The sequence below is a fragment of the Stenella coeruleoalba genome (genome assembly GCF_951394435.1).
Source record: "Stenella coeruleoalba genome assembly, chromosome: 20".
NCBI lineage: Eukaryota > Metazoa > Chordata > Mammalia > Artiodactyla > Delphinidae > Stenella > Stenella coeruleoalba.
The window spans coordinates 3,475,187-3,492,037 of record NC_137166.1 but is presented as its reverse complement, the minus strand read 5'-3'; the positions used below and the strand labels follow the sequence as shown (position 1 = coordinate 3,492,037).

Genomic DNA, 16,851 nt, shown 5'->3' with positions numbered 1-16,851 from the left:
GCTGGGAGGATCCCACATGCCGCGGAGCAACTAAGCCTGCGCGCCACAACTACTGACCCCACGTGCCACAGCTACTGAAGCCCGCAAGCCAAAACTACTGAGCCCACGCGCCACAACTACGGAGCCTGCACTCTAGAGCCCGTGCTCCACAACTACTGAGCCTGTGCTCTAGAGCCTGCAAGCCACAGCTACTGATCCCGTGCACCACAACTACGGAGCCTGCACTCTAGAGACCGTGAGCCACAACTACTGAGCCCATGCTCTACAACTACTGAGCCTGTGCTCTAGAGCCCGCGAGCCACAAGTACTGAGCCCGTGTGCCACAACTACTGAAGCCCGCGCGCCTAGAGCCCGTGCTCTACAACAAGAGAATCCACCGCAATGAGAAGCCCGTGCACCGCAACGAAGTGTAGCCCCTACTCGCCGCGACTAGAGAAAGCCCGTGTGCAGCAATGAAGACCCAAACGCAGCCAAAAATAAATAAATAAATTTATATTAAAAAAGAAAAGAGTATGGGGTCTGGGTTCAAATTCTTACTATCTGATGGCCTTGGGCAAGGGATCTAAGCCTCTAAGTTCCTCAAGTGCCCCATCTGTAAAATGGGGATAATAATAGTGTCTATGCCAGGAGACTGGATTATTATTCCCAGCCCGTCTCTCACTCCCTTTAATAGACACGTCCATCCCTTCCTGTGCCATGGGACCGCCCAGCTCACCCACGTGGGGTTTGGCCGTGGGACTTGCTTGGCCCACACGCCCAAGCTGAGAATGCTCTCGCACGGCCTGGCTTGTGCTCTGTGCGTCTGTCACAAGGACGCACTCCAGTAGCTGCTGGCCACAGAATGAGGCGGCACAGGACACTCTGCAAATCAAGAGGCCAAGACCATCCAAAGACCCGTCACCAGCCGGACCAGCCCCTCCACGATAAGCGATTCTCTGGAGCCCACCTGTGTACCCGGGTGTGCACCACCTTCTCTGCCCGCCCAAGAAGCAGGGTCCACTGCTCGTTACACGGGATCTTTACTTACAGTGCAAAAAAGAAATTATAAATCACTTTTTGGACTGTTTCAATGTCGGTAAGACAACTTGTAAAAAATGAAGCCAGCCCTTTGCAAGAAGTCCTTATATGTGCAGACCTCCTGGGCACCCGTCTGCATGGCCCAGGCCGCTGGGAGTCTGTCTAGAAGAAAGCCTGTCCCTGGTACCCAGATGGCCGTCACTGTGCCTCGGGGTCGGCAAGAATATGTAGGCATCAGAGGTCCGGTCCACTCAACGGGGCCTGGGAAATGTCGTTCTGGACGAGGGCAGGGCCGCTTCCTCGCTCCTCTCGCCACGCCTCTGCTGGTCCAGTGCCGGAATCTCTCTGTCTTCCCAGCCAGCGTTCTCAGCACATCTGTCCCAGGCACCCCGGGACACGCCAAGCGAAGGGCAGCCAGGGAAGGATCCAGTGCAGGCAAATCCCCGACCCACGCGTGCCTTCTCCTCAGGCCTCAGGGTCTGCTTCTCCATCCTCCGGGCCCGACCCTGACTCCTCCAGCCAGACTAGGAGACAGAGGGGGGCGTCAACATCTGGATGGACCCCACCACCACAGCCAGGCCCCTTTCCCTGGGAGCTCTATGGCCGGTGCCTCTGGGCGCCTTGCTTTGTACCAACGCCCCAGCTCCCTGTGCGTACGGCACTGCTGTCAGCCGCTTCTGAGAGGGGACCCCAGTGATGCTGGGTCTCACCTGGGTCCCACGGGATTTCCCACCCATCCTCTGCCCACACCCAGCACCGAGCTCCCCCAGATCTCCGGCTGAGGTCCCTGGGATTGTACCCCTGGCTTGGCCTCTTCTGAGTCCCTGTCTGGAGATGCCTTCAGGCCCGAGGCTGGGCGGGAGGTCCCCGCTTCTAGACGGGGAGTTGAGACCCAGAGAGAGGTGACCTTCCCCCAGTGAGCAGGGTAGTCTGGGCAGGGCAGGGTTGTCTCCAGTCCCTCGCTGTGGGGGGAGCCCCAGGTATCTGATCACCACTCAGAGCCCACAGCCCTGGAGGAAGTGCTGCCCTAAATATCGCTGGTGAGAAGACCAAGGACACAGGCCGCGTGCGGGCTGTGAAGTGAGGCCCTTGACCTTCCTTGTCACGAATGCTCACGGCCTCTCTGAGGCACAGCTGTTCTCTGTGAGACAGGGGAGCCGAGGCCTCGTTCCCAAAACCACACGCTAACGCGTGGCAGAGCCGGGATCCAAATTCAGGGTTTTGTGCCTCCGAGGCCTGTGCCCTTTCTCCTACACCTCCCTCTCTACATGGGGAAAAGCAGAGGGTCAGGCCTGAGCTCTGCCACCGGACAGGACAGGAGGGGTCCCCTGGGCTGGTCCCTCGGCACTAATCCACCCTGGGACTCCGTGGGCTCTCAGGGCCTCTGGGCTCTCACCCCGCGGACCCTGAGGAGTAACCATGAGTCTCCCCGGCACTCACACTGGCCCTAGGAGCAGGGAAGGTGGTTATGATCCCATCTTACAGATGAGAACACTGAGGCACTGAGAGAGAAGGGAGCGTAATGGCAGAGCCAAGGACCGGGGCCTCGGCTGCCCACACTCAGCTCTCTGATTAGACGCTGAAGCAGAAACCCAGCTCTTCTCCCACCCTGCTGTGTGCCCTTGGGTGAGTTGCTGTCCCTCTCTGAACCTCAGTTTCCCCAGCTATAAACTAGAGATAAGGGTGGTACTCACAGCCCACAGGGTTGGAGGGAGAATTAAATAAGATTTGTGGAAAGCATTTAGCCCAGTGCTGGGCACTTGAAAAGGTGACACAGGACTGTGACCAATGGCTATCACTACTGTGCATGGCCCAGCTCCAGTAACCACACGGGGCCTGGCCCGAGCCCGACGGCTTCTCCAGCTCATTCCCCCTGGCGGGCAAGCTGACATCCAAACTGAGAACTTCTGGAAAAGCCTCCCCAAGTCCCCCACTGTCTCCCACCAGTCCCACATCAGCCTTGAAGGCCCGTGTCCTCTGCAGGAGCCAGGCAGGGCTCGCGTCACGACGGTTGATTGGCTGAATGACGGTAGCCACTGAGACGGGGTCTAGCCTGGCAGTCCAGAGCGCGAGCTCCAGATCTCACGGCCTGGGTCTGAATCCCAACTCTGCCACGTACCAGCTGTACGGCGAGTGTCTCAACCTCTCTGAACATCAGTTTACCCATCTACAGAATGGGGATGATGAAAACGGGACCTAACTCAGAGTTACTGTGAGACCTCAAGGAAAAAATAATCATAATCAGTAAGTCCCCTACATACGAACCTTCAAGTTGCAAACTTTCAAAGATGCAAACGTGCGTTCGCACGTCCAATCACGTAAGTTAGTTCACGTGTCTGGCGTACATCATCACATCCTCTACAAGTGGTTGTGCGCTTGTGTACTTTACTGTACAGAACTGTATAGAGTACAGCAGTACAGCATCCTTATTTCAAGCCCAGGATGTCTGGAAGCAAGTGTAGAAGCAGCGGTGATGTAGCAGCTACGGCGCTACCCAGACATCACTGGACCGTTTTTTCGAGAGAGTAGCTAGACTTGAGTCCAGCAAGAAGCCAGAACCTGTGCCGTCAATGTCAGGCACGAGTGAAACTGCAGCCGGCCCTCCGTCTCCTGTTGCCGACGGTCCTTGCCAGCCCCTGGGTGCCAGGTGGTGTGCTCTACTATTGTACTTTTCAAGGGACGGTACTGTACGATTAAAAACGGTGCCTTTATTTTTTGTGTTTGTTTTTTACGTATTATTTGTGAAAGGTATTATAAACCTATTACAGCACGGTACTATCTAGCCAACTGTGTTAGCTGGGTACCTAGGCTAGCTCTGCTGGACTTCAGGATGCGCTCTCGGAATGGAACCCGTTCGTGTGTAGGGGACTTACTGTATTATTCGCAACAGCAGCAATAAATCTGTTCATGAAAAATGTCCCACTGGCTCCAATAGTGTCCAGAAAGGGGCCGGGGGTGGGGACACAGCAGTTTGGGCGGCTCCCTCTCACCCTCTCTCTGGGAACGGTCCCATCCCTTCTCTCCTCCCTGCAGTGCGCTGCCACGGAAGGCGCGGAGATCGGCCACAGCCTGGGCGCGGGGGAGTTTCCAAGCCTGTCCTGTCCGGCTGAACCGCGGCGGCGGGCAGGACGGAGGCCCAGTTCCCCAGCTGCAGGGGAAGGCACCTCCGCCCGTCACCTCCGTGGGCCCGCCCAGCCCCATCCATCACTCGCCCGGCTGCCGGCGGGGGCTGTCTAGCTAATTACTTAACGAGCCACACCTTGCTGAGGCTGGTGCCACAGCGAGGCGCCCACGGGGGAGTGTACGCAGAGCCGAGTGTAAATTTTTAATAAACTGGGGGTGCGGGTGGACCCACAGCCCGGAAGGGGGCCCCCGTGAGCCGCGCCCAGCCAGGCCCCCCAGACCCCCTGGCTTAGCACGGTGGCAGGGTGGCCTCACCTGCCCTCCGGGAGTCCCTCGGCAGGATCACGCCCGTGGGGGTCGGCGGGGTGATGATGATGTTGGGCACATCCAGGTGCTTGTCGCTCAGGACGGGGGCCTCATCGTGGCTGCTGCTGACACACATTTTTAAGCCTGAGAGGGCAGGCCGTGGAACACACACGTACACACACGACAGAGAGACAAGCATCAGTGGCTGCCGGGGACTGCCCCCCGCTCCTGCCGGCCGCCCTTCTCCAGCACGGCGTCCCCACGCCCCACGCGAGGAAACTGCGCCTCAGGGCGAAATGCCCCGTCCGACCTGCGCAACTTGGCGAGGGCGTGAGTTTGCTTTGCTTTGTCCACTACTGTGACCTGGGTGTGTGACACGCAGTAGGTATTCAAAACACGGCTCTGAATGGATGAAACCAACCGGGCTTGAACCGGAACCCAGACCTGTCCGAATCATAGCCATGTGTGAAGTGACCTCTCCCACAATTTATTTCCTGAGAGAGTTTGTGTGAGATCAGTATCGTTTCTTCCTTAAGAGTGATGAACTCACCGGAGAAACTGTCTGGGCCTGGAATTTTCTTTGGGCGCTTTGGTTTCTTTAATAGAGACGGGGCTATTCAGATTTTCTGTTTCCTCTTGCGTCCATCTGGCTACGTTGCATTAATCAAGGAATCTGTCCATGTCTTCTAAGTTGTTGAATTCCTTCTCTTCTCTCTCCCATAAACTCAGTCCAGGTAATCCAGCCCAGCCCAGTTTTCATCTCCAGCTGACATAAAAGTACTCTCGCCAAACCCCTTCCTTATTCTCCCCATCTGAGTCAAAGCCGTCACCGTGCGCTGGAAACCAGAGCCTCGGCCACAGTTCTCCTGTCCTCCTTGCCCTCCAACCCTCCGGCCAGTTTAATCAACCACCAAGCCCGCAGATTCCACCGCCTTAATACCTGGGACATCCTTCCTCTCCCCCTCTCACGCCCCTAGCTAGCCTCTCCGCCCCCCTCTCACGCCCCTAGCTAGCCTCTCCGCCCCCTGGCTTACCCCTCAGCAGCCCGCCCTCCAAACAGCATCAGAAACAAACAGATCGTACCTCGCAGCTGCTCAGAATTCTCACCAGCTCTTGTCAACTAGCTACAGGCAGCATTTTTCCAAAAGTGTGTCCCCTGCAACACTGGCCTCCTCAGACTCCCTCAGGAAGGGGGCTCCATGATCAAATGAGTCTGCGAATCCCATCTACTCTGTCCTCTTGGAGAATCCCATGCATGTTAGACAATTAAAGGCTCTGAGAAGTCCTGCACTAAGGAAGCTGCTTTCACTGTGCTTCAACCCGGGCTTCCTGAACTTAAATAACCTTGATGTCTGTTTTTGGAGGGACACCTGTTACCATCTCACAAGACCATGAGTCATGAGATACATTTTGGGAAATGCTGATCATAAATTAGAGTCAGCCTCTTAGCCCAGCCTTCAGCCTTCACGGTCTGGCCCAAACTCGTTTTGAAGCTTCATTCCCTGCCACCTGCCCACACGCCCCGAAATGCCCACAGGCCCCCAAATGCCCTGGGCTCCCCAGCCCTTTCGTGCCTTTGCACAGGCCGCCCCGCCTGCCTGGAGCGCTCCTCGTTGCTTTGGCAGGGCGGTGACCTCCTACTGATCCTGCAAAAGCCAGCACGGTAGGCTCTTCTGTGGGGGAAGATGTCCCGGGTATCTGACCCCGCTCCTTCAGTCTGAGGTCTTCCAGGGCTCATCTCACTGTATGGCAACGACTAGTTCTGTCCCCCTTTACTGTGCGCGGCTGGAGGACAGCCTCTACCCACTCAGCCATGTGTCCCTTGAAGCTAGCATTCTGCCTGGGACAGAGCAAGTAGGACTGCTTTCAATTTTAAATAAAAAACAACTTCAGGGGCTTCCCTGGTGACGCAGTGGTTGAGAGTCTGCCTGCCAATGCAGGGGACACGGGTTCGAGCCGTGGTCTGGGAAGATCCCACATGCTGCGGAGCAACTGGGCCCGTGAGCCATGGCTGCTGAGCCTGCGCGTCCGGAGCCTGTGCTCCACAACAAGAGAGGCCGCGATAGTGAGAGGCCCGTGCACCGCGATGAAGAGTGGCCCCCGCTCGCCGCAACTAGAGAAAGCCCTCGGACAGAAACGAAGACCCGACACAGCCATAAATAAATAAATTAATTAAAAAAAAAACACAACAACTTCAGGCACTGCTGAATTGGGTAGTCACATCTTTGTCTCTGTGTCCCATCACTGCGTTTTTTTTCCCCCCAAACAGCCCCAGACTGGATTGCATCAGCTCAAGTATCTGAGCGCCTAGCCAACATGAGGAGCCGAGCAGTGGGGTGGCCTTCCCTGACCCCCACTGGGACAGTGCTCCTAAATGACCACTGTAGGGTTGGGGTGGTGGTTCTCAAGTATGTCCCCAACAGGTGGAGTCTAATTCCCCTCCTCTCCAGCACGGGATGGACTGAGGATGAATTCTAATGCCTAGAAAAAGAGGGATGGGATGGCGTGTGACTTCAGGAGAGGTCATAAAAGACACCGCACTTCCTTCGTGCTCTCGCTCTGGGGAAGCCAGCCGCCACGTTGTAAGGATGCTCAAGCAGCCTGAGGAGAAGCCCAGGTGGTGAGCCAACAGCCGTGGGAGGGAGCCACTTAGGAAGTGAGTCCGCCAGCCCAGGCAAGCCTGCAGATGAGACCACAGGCCCAGCCGACAGCTTGACTGTAACCTCACGAGACCCTCTGCGACGAACCTCCAAGCTAAATTGTCCCTGAATTCCCAACCCCCAGACACTGTGAGATAATAAATATTTAAGCCACTAAGTTTGGGGGTGATTTGTTACGCAGCAGTAGGTAACTGATACAGTCAGCACAGCTTGCCTGTCCTTGAAACTCCATTCCTATTTCCCCGCTAGGAAGCCCCTGTGGCCCCCTGAATCTAACAGGCTGGTTAGTTTTGTAGAAAGAGGCCACGTCCCCTGCATCAGACTACAAGCCCCTCAGGAGTACCCACCAAGGCCACTGCCGACCTTCTTGAAAGCCTTAGTATGCTGTTTCTTCCTGCCATCTTACACAGAAGCCCAGAATGTAAAACACATAAAAAGAAGCCACTTGGAGGAAGCCCTCCTGTTATCACTGCACCAGTCAGCCTTTAAGGATCATTGGCCACGTGCCAGACACTTCCTCCTTCAGGCTTCATGGCTACCCCGTGAGATGCAAACTCACAGACTGAGGACCAGAGAGGGTAAGAGCTTGCACAGCGGTGAACACCCAGTGCACAGGCAGGGGCAGGATCTGAACCCAAACCCGGGTCTGTCTGACTCCAAAAGCTTCTGCTTCTTGTAACCACGATCCTATAACAAAGCCAGGAAACTATCTGAAAGGTGCCTGAGAGTAAATATGTTTTACTTTGGGGGCTATGCAGTCTCTGTTGCAACTTCTCAGCTCTGCCACTGAGGGCAAACACAGCCACAGACAATATGTGAATGAGTGGGCGGGGCTGTGTGCCAATAAAACTTTATTTACTCAAATAGGAGGAGCAGCCAGCTCTGGCGCAAGGGCTGTGGTTTGCCACAGCCAGCTCTATAACATCCAGGGGTCGGGGAGTTTGGATCAGGGACATGCCTGACGTCCTAACAGGCAACAAAGGAACCTCAAAAGCCCGAGGCTCGTTAATGCCAAAACCAAAACCCAAATCCCAGACCTGGCTGCTGCTGCCGCCAAGTGACAGGTGCTGGGCGTGAGGAAATGAACGGAATGAATGAATGGGAAGTACTTGCCCAGTGAGCCGGGGCCAAGACGGTGTTCGGTCCCTGCGAGCTTCCTCTAGAATCATCCACAAAGTGCGTCTCGGGGAGCACCGGCCACAAAAGCAAGGTCTGGTTACTATTACCTGGAACCGAAGGGAGTCTCCCTGCTCGGTCTCCAAGGCCCCTTCCTCGGCGAATATTCCAAAGCTCTAAAATAAAAGGCTAATGGAGAAAAACCACACTCCTCCCAGGGCCACCGTTTGCATTTTAACATGTTCTGGGAGCTCAGTGACAAAGCTCACATTCTTCTGTTGTGGCCTCTCCCGTTGCGGAGCACAGGCTCCGGACGCAAAGGCTCAGCAGCCATGCGCGGTATGTGGGATCTTCCCGGATGAACCCGCGTCCCCTGCATCGGCAGGCGGACTCTCAACCACTGCGCCACCAGGGAAGCCCCAAAGCCCACATTGTTAATCAGGAAGCATCAGGTCGCTTGGTGGGCCCTGGAGAGATGCTGGAGGCTGAGAGGAGAGAGGGGAGGAGGGAGGGGAGGGGAGGGGAAGGGGGGAGAGGGGAGGTAAGGGGGAGAGGGGAGGTAAGGGGGGAGGGGAGGGGGGAAGGGAGAGAAAGGGGGAGGGGAGGGAGGGAGGAGAAAGAGAGGAGGAGATGGGGGAGGAGAGAGGAAGGAGGGAGAAGGGAGGGAGGGAGAGAAGGGGGGAGGGAGGAGGGAGGAGCGGGCGGGAAAGGAGGGGGCCAGGACTCCTGCCCCTCTCAACCCCCCAGGCCCCCCAGCCTCAGAGCAGAGGTGGCTGAGCACGAGGGAGCAGCTCTCAGGAGATAAAGCCGACTTTAGGGATTAAAAACACAAGCCAGCCTTGCCCCAGACAAGAAGCTCATTTGTGCTAACGCCAGAAGGTTATTTGTTAATTGTGTGCCCGTCTCAGGCCAGTGAGAGCCCACTTCCTGAGGGGAAGGGCTTGGCTGGGATCCCAGGGGGCGGGGCCCCAGGAGGGAGGAAGCAGGGCCCCAGAGCCGCTGAAGATTTTGACTGGGCATGTGATGGGGGGCTTGCATAGGAAGCCTTCCGGGCTGGCAGCTGTCACCCGCCTCAACCAGGCCCTGCTCTGGGGCACACGCCGTCTCAGTTGTGGAGACGGAACAAGCTGGGCCTGAGCTCTCTGGCCTCCTGGCGCCCACTCTCCCACGGGGGAAAGGCGGAGGCTGTGATGGGAGGCCAGGCCGACTGCCTCTGAAAACCTGGTTCGGCCCTTGCCCATGCCCCGCTCCTGGGCAGTGGTTTTCCATCTTGGCTGCCTACTGCGGCCACCTGGAAAGTTTAAAAAATATCCCGGGGTGGGGGGGGACCCTGCTTCCAGGGGGCCAGATTTCACCGTGCTACACAGGCCACCAGGACTTTAAAACGTTCCTGGGTGACTCTGACAGCAGCGCTGGGACCCCCCGAGCTAGGGCACCGGGGAACACACGGCTTTCCTCGTATCCACGGCTGGAAAAATGGAGCTCTGATACCAATCTTGCAGGGATGAAATACAAGGTATGGGGCGTGGGGCTGCCCAGTGTGGGAGAAGTGGCCTGGGGTCAAACACTGGGGGAGGTGAGCACTGCTGCCGCCTCCCACAGAGATGAGCCACCCCTTCTTAAGCACCCCCCGTGCCAGGCTCTGGGCGGAGTCCACATTAATCCTCACACCATCCCTCGGATTGCACGCTAGGGTCATGGCCATTCTCCAGCGAGAAAACCAAGGCTTGGAGAAGGAAGGTGACGTGTCTGAGGACACGCAGAGGCCAGGTGGCTCCCAGGCCTGAGCACCCACCTCACTCCTTCCGGTATCAGCCACCACTTCTCATCCTTCAGAAGCCCTGAGCCAGGCCTATCCTCTGTTCAGGATGCCCCAGGCACGGGGGACACCGCACCATTCCCGGCCCCCGAGCCACCCAGAGGCCGCCAAGAGCAGGCATCGTGGCTTAAGGGCGCCCTCTGCTGGCTCTTTTTAAAATGGCGCTCGATCAGCACCCTGGTGCCGGCTCGCAGACCCTGCCTGGGACCATGTCCCTGGGACCATATCCACTCTTCCCCAAGGCACCATCACACAGTGGCCCTGCCGGACCCACAGTGCAGTGGGAGGCCAGAACGTACACCTGGGTTCCTCCACTGGCGGGGCTCCACCTCTGGGCCTCCTTTCCTCACCTGCAAAAATGGGGGTACTTCATATTCGCCACCTCCAGGAGGCGCTGAGAAGATTAAGAGCCACACTGAAGCCTTCACTCCAGCCTAGGGGTCTGACTGTTACACGCATTTCGCAGGTGAGGAAGCCACAGAACCCGCCTTGCAGTGCACACCCAAGAAACACAAGCTGTTATTATTAACATGATATTCTAACCTTAGCACTTATTCACCGATGCAGCCAATTCTGAGCACCACCCGCCCTCTGCGTGCAGGTCAGGGACCTTGTCTCATCCCTGCATTCACACAGCTGTTTGTGGAGTGACTCTGAAAAGATATTCCTGGTTCCAACTTAACACTCAAAGGAGACCCTTCCTCCTCATTGGGTTGGAAGGGCCACGGGCTCGGGAAGGAGGAAAAACCGAATCTGAGTCTCAGTCCTCCTGCTTCCCTTCTGTCACTTGCCCGAGCCCGGCCTGCTCACCTGCAGGGTGAGGGGATGCTTCCTTTCCCCTGCAGCGCACGGATAAAGCCCGCAGCACAGAGCCAGGCCCAGGGGAGATGCTCAGTCCACAGGCAGCTACTGTGCACCTACTGTGTGCTGGGCATTGTTCCAGGTGCTGGGGACACAGCAGAGAACAAGACCGTCTCAGCAGATGCTTCTCTGCTTCTCCCGTCACACACTGACTTCCTCTGCCTCTTGCTTCAGGCCCCAGCAGCAAACCAGGACCCCAAAGAGTTCAGAGGAGGCTGGAAAAATTAACGAGGGTCCCCTCTGATCCAAGCCATTGTTGGGAGGGGCCCACATGGGTGATCTATGACAACAGGGCTCCCGGGAGGCCGGGGTCTGTGTGAGCATTTCGCAGGGATTCATTATTCGGTCCTTCCAACGAGGCCCATCTTCCAGATGGACACCCTGGGGCACAGAGAACTCACAGGGGATTTGACACACAGCCTGTCCTCCTGGGGGCCAGGAAGCAAAGAAACACGTTGCAGAGCCTGGGTCAGCGATGGGAGCAAGCAGCAGATGATGGCAGGGAGGGCTCTCGGGTGGGCAGCAGCACACACAAAGGCCCTGGGGCCAGGCGGAGACTGGGGCTGGCACTAATTCCTCGGGAGATGACTGGGTGTCTGGATTTAGTGCAGGTCTTTCAAAAAAACACAAATGGACAAATGCCTCCGAGGGTTCCAGATGCACTTAATCTTTTTCTTCTTTTTTTTTTTTAAATTCCAATTAAGGGGAAAGCCTTGCATTATTACGAACGAGGCCAGGGCGGATGGATGGGGGTTTTACCATTTCTCGGCAGCCCGGGCCCAGCGGAGATGGCACTGGATGTTTTAAATCTCTTTTTAATTAAGGGAAAAGCCCCAGCTTGCGTCAGGGATGAGCTACTGAAGAGAGAAGCTGGGAGGAGGAGACAGAGAGCAAGAAGCTTCGCCACGGCCAAGTGGGAAGTGCGTTCACCTCCCCGACCGCCTCCCTGCCTCTGCTGGACTCCGCAGTCCCTCCCTCCCCACCAGCCCTGCCGGTCCTGGTGGGCGGGCCTTTCTCCTCCTCACACCAGCCCCTTGGGAAGGCTTCTCGGGGCCAGCCGGGCTCCATCACGTCTCCACTGTGTGATGGGCAAGCAGCCCCGCCCCCGGCCCTCAGTCTTCTGGCCTCTAAAATGGACTCAAGAGTAGGCCTGCCCTCAGAGGATGACGGAGAACTGAAGGCAAAGAAAATCCACAAAGCCCTTGATGCCTGCCTGAGCCGTGGGAAACGCGTGACCTGTGTAGCTCCGGGTCCTCAGCCTCGGCGCTGCTGACGTCTGGGGCCAGGTTACTCTTTGTGGTGGGGCCGTCCTGTGCTCTGAAGGGGGCTGACCGGCATCCTGGCCTCCAGATGCTGTAGCTCCCGCACTGGTGACAACAAAAAGTGTCTCCAGACATTGCCAAGTGTCCGCTGGGGGCAGGGTTGTCAGGTGAGATTCAGGACAAATAATTTGTTTTAGTATATGTCCCATGCTACATGTGGGACGGACGGACGTATCCTAGGCAATTAGTCCTTGTTTATCTGAATTCAAATGTAACTGGGCATCCCATTTTATGTTTTTTTCCCTCCTAAATCTGGCAACTCTACCTGGTGGGGGGCAAGATACCCCAGAGCTGAGAACCACCGTCAGAGCTGTTACTAACTGAGACGTTATTTGGGTACTTCAGAGCAGGTGCCTGGGAGCAGGTGGTTTCCTTTGTCCCGAGGGGCTCCACTGCACATCTGCGTGGCTGGAGCCACGGGAAGTGGCTCGAGGATGACCTGAGCCAGAGGACTGGTCTCCCCAGTTCGCCCTTCACCGGCTGTGCGGGCTGAGCAAACTTCTTAACTTCTCTGAGCCTGTGTTTCCTCAGCTGCAAAGAGGCTGCAAGTGGCGGGCCCCTTGGTGGAATAAAGATTTGAACCTTCGCCCTAGATACTAACCCATAACCTGCAGGGCTCTCGTCAGGACATGTGACATCAGGCAGAAGGTGTCTGGGGCAGCCTGGCTAACAGCAGGGGGCCAATCGTTATTAATGCTATTAGTAGTTATTACTGCTATTAATAGGATAGTGGGGTTATTAATGTGCAAATAGGCAAGGAGATCCCAGTTAGTCCCAGAGGAAGGAGGTGGCTGGCGTTATCCAGGGCAAACCGGGGAGCACCTGGGGGAGTCCGGGCCCCGAGGATAGGGACGTGTCCGCCAGCCGTGGGCAGCTGAGGCCTGAGAGGGGTGCAGATGGGCAGCCAGACAGCAGAGCGCTCCAAAGACGGGGAGGCAACAACGGCTGCCTCCGAGCAGGTGGCTGGGAGGGAGGTGAGAGGAGTCTGACTTATTACTACATATTCTCTTGCACATTTTACATGACGTTGTACGCATTCAAAAAATAAAATAATTTAAAAGAGAAATAAAACATCTTCTGAGGAGGGGTGGACATAGACAGATTTAGGAGGTGGCATGGGGAAATGGGGGTGGCGGGGCATTCCTGCTGCAGGAAAGGTCTGATCAAGTTGAGGAGGTGAGACAGTAAAAAGGCGGTGAAAGGGCCGGGGGGAGAATTCGGAGTACAGGCCTGGAGAGGCAGGGAGGGGGATGGGAACGCCACCAGGAACACTCCTTCTCCCTTGAATCACTGAGGAGCGTGGCCCAGCGTGTGGTCGCAGGAGCCCAGGAAGCTGGGAGTCAACCTCACAGAGTCCTGGGCAATGGGGTTGAGCCGGTCTCCCCAGGCCAGAGACACGGGCAGCTGGAAGAGACTCCGGAAGGTCCATCTGAGTCCTGCTCTCACCTCACTCCCCAGCCACCCAGCTCTTTTTCACCTCTTCACTTGGAGACAGCCATGATTACTGTTTTCTTGTGTCTCCTTCCAGAATATTCTATGTATATACGTGCAAATATGTTCCCCGGCATGTGCCTCTTCTTTTTCCAATACAGGTGGTGGCAACAGAGCCACTGTTTTGCACTTGTTCTTTTCACTTCACTGCAAGAGTTGGAAATGGCTCTCTATCCGTTCAGACAGAGCTGCCGGTCCTTTTTCACAGCTGTAGAGTATTCCCCTGCACGGCTCACCCTTCTGACCCACAGGTGGGAAGCCCACGGCTGGGCCCTCAGAGTGTGTCTCGCGGAGCCGAGGCCGGCTGTGGCGGGTGGCTGTGACAGGGGGCTCTGGCTAAAAGGACAGGTGTCCTCAGCGCCAGGCCCTTCCTGTCCCACAGCGCCTGGTCTGAGCCTTCGGCCCATGTAGATGCTGGGCTGTGCGGCCCAGACCCACCCCCCAGGGCCAGGCTAGTCCCCAGCGGCCCGGATGCTGCCCGCGGCTGGTTCACAGTTCAGCCCCTCCCAGGGCCTACCCTCAGCCCAGGAAAGGTGTTCACCCAGCTGGGTGGAGCTGGGGTGAGGCAAGCAGGGCGCTTAGGGTGCACAGCTTAAGGAGACACCTGCTCTCGGGGCCAGCCCTCCCCAGTAGGTGGCCAGGCAAAAGGCCTGTCCCCCGCCATCCAGGACAGCTCCGCAGGGCCACTCAGCTCCCAAACTCCCATGGGACGGGCGGAAGCCCAGCCCCGCCCTCAGCCGGCCTGGCTGCCCACGGTGGGCGTGGATGCCACAAGCGCTCGCCAGGCCGCAGGTCCGTCCTGCCACCTGGGACAGACCGAGGACAGCTGTCCATTTGTGTGCTGGACTCCCGGGCAAGTCAGTGACCTCTCAGGGTGGACACCAGGACCACTTACTCTTGCTCTGGCCGTGGAAGGCCTGGCCCACGGTCATAAATAAAATTTCAAAGCCATTCCGAAAGGGAAGAAAGCACATGGGCGCACCTTAGCACGTCTGCGTGCGCACCGCACCGCGGGCCGCAGTCCCAGCTCCTGGCACGCCTCTTCCCCGCCAGCAGCAGCCCTGACCCGGGTGGGGTCTAACTCTGCCTGTTTCACAGTTAAAAACAAAAAGCACTGGTTCAGGGAGTGCTTGAAGACCCTCAGCCAGGTCACACGAGCCAGCTTCACACCCACCTGTCTCGGGCCCCGCGAAGCCCGGGAGGCAGAAGCATTAGGATGGGCGGGGCGGGGGGGGGGGGCGGCCAGAGGTGGACGTGGGGCAGCTCCGTCCTGGCCGAGAATCACGTCTACACCCCAACCGTGAGGCTGAGGAACCACGGCCCAGGAGGCAGAGAGGAATTCCACAGGCCCGGGCCAGCCGCGTGGCAGCAGCTCATAACTGGTGAACACGGCCCTCGCCCGGGAGTCCTGAGCAGCGCCAGGTCCCTGTCCACTGAGAGCAGCAGAGCCAGGCGGCGGGTCCAGCCCCGCCTCCCCCCCTCTGTGTCCCGTCCCCGCCTTGCTCCGTCTGGCCTTCATTCCACAAACACTTCCGCAGCACCTCGCCCAGGCCAGGCCCGGAGGAAACTGCGGGCACGGCACCAGGCGGCAGGGGCTCCTCGTGTCCGGGGTGCCCGGTCAGTTCCCGAGGCCCTCAGGGCCCCAGCGCGGCCACATTCTAGCCGTGTGACCTGGGGCGCGGAGCTTCACCACCCTATGCCTCGGTTTCCCCCTCCGTACCCGGCGGGAGGGGGCATGAGCAATCGTCCTCAGAGCCTTGCTGAGCGGATGGCAGGAGATGCGGGAAGGCAGGAGTGGACCTCCCTACTGGGCCGAGGGGCTGAGAGGGCACAGCGGCCCCAGCCAGCCAGGGACAGGCCTGCGAGGGTCCCACATCTTAGTTAAACTCGAGAGAGTGTTCATTCCGCAAACACTTATTGTGTCCCTACTGTGCGCTGACCCACAGCCGGGAACAGGGCTCCAGGGATGAGTAAGGCTGCGTGATTCCTGACCCCGTGGAGCCCCGAGAATAAGGAGGAGACAAAGGTTAATCCCGGGTGGGCCCCAGTTAGGGACCGAGCCGCGAGCCCTCCCTCCCTCCTTTGGAAGGAGGCAGGTGCTGGGTTTAATAAATCCCTGCCGTGAGCCAGGAGGGCCGACAGCTCTCCCCCGGGAAGGGGCGGGGCCCAACTAAGCCCCATCTGCTTCAGCGTTTAGAACAGGCTTTGACTGCCCACCCCTCCTCTGAGTAGGCTGGGGGTCTCCTAGCCCCCCGAGCCCTTCTCCCGGTCAGAGATCTGTTCAGAAGGTTCCAGAACAAGCCCTGGATTGGAGCCTGCATCCCTGAAGCCCAGTCAAGCTAGCCTGGCCCTTGTCACCTTTGGGTGTCAGTCTATACCCCAGGCCCACCAGAAAAGCAAGGGCACGGGCCCCAGACAGTGGTTCTCACCCCAGGCTGCACAGGACAATCACCTGGGGAGCTTCTTCCAAACTAAATCCCGGCGCTGGGCAGCGCACCAGGGCTGCCCCCTCCTGTAGGCGCCGTGAGCGATCCTGGCATGCAGTGGAGGATGAGACCGCTGCTCTGCAGTGATTCCAGTGCCTCCAATTACTCGGAAAAGACATTCTTGATACAACGCTCAGCTCCCATGGCCGTGCCTGTCCCAGGGACCTCCATTCCCCCTGCTTGGCCCCCGCCCCTGCCCCCAATTTCAACCACATTTGACTCTTCGCTGCTCATCAGCTCACCAAGCCTGTTCCGGTCTCAGGGCCTTTGTTGCTGTTCCCTCTGCCTAGACACTGTTCCCTGCGTTGCGTGGCTGGCTCCAGTGTCGGCACTACAGAGAGGTCTTCACTTACCTCAAGCCCCTCTATTGCACCTCTTTGTTCAACTCCCTTTGCAGCTCTCACCACAAAGTCTACCAGCCCGGGTCCCGTGTTCACACATTCATTTCTGTCCCCTGTACGTGGAGGCAGGGGAGCCGTGCTTGTCGCTGCCGTGTCCCTGGACCCAGTGCAGTGCCCGGCACGTGGCAGGCACTCAAGGACCGTTTGCCGAACAAATGAAAAGTCACACAGGAGCACAGCTCTGGCCTGGGCCTCTCCTCCAGGGGGAGAGAGCACCTGCTGTGTGTCGGGCTCTGTTCCAGGGTGCGC

At 57.9% G+C, this 16,851-nt stretch overlaps 1 protein-coding gene across 1 annotated transcript in view; it reads right to left on the bottom strand.

Moving 5' to 3' along the window:
* Nucleotides 1-573: 573 nt before the first annotated feature.
* LOC307179074 (uncharacterized protein C16orf74 homolog) overlaps nucleotides 574-16,851 on the bottom strand; it is a gene marked incomplete at its 5' end in the record, with an annotated part of 30,881 nt that continues 14,603 nt past the window's right edge. Inside the window, 2 exons of the mRNA XM_079907847.1 lie at nucleotides 574-1,541; nucleotides 4,456-4,590. Coding sequence (XP_079763973.1) covers nucleotides 1,483-1,541; nucleotides 4,456-4,590 — 194 coding nt within the window. The 3' untranslated portion in view covers nucleotides 574-1,482. The remainder of the gene's footprint in view (nucleotides 1,542-4,455; nucleotides 4,591-16,851) is intronic.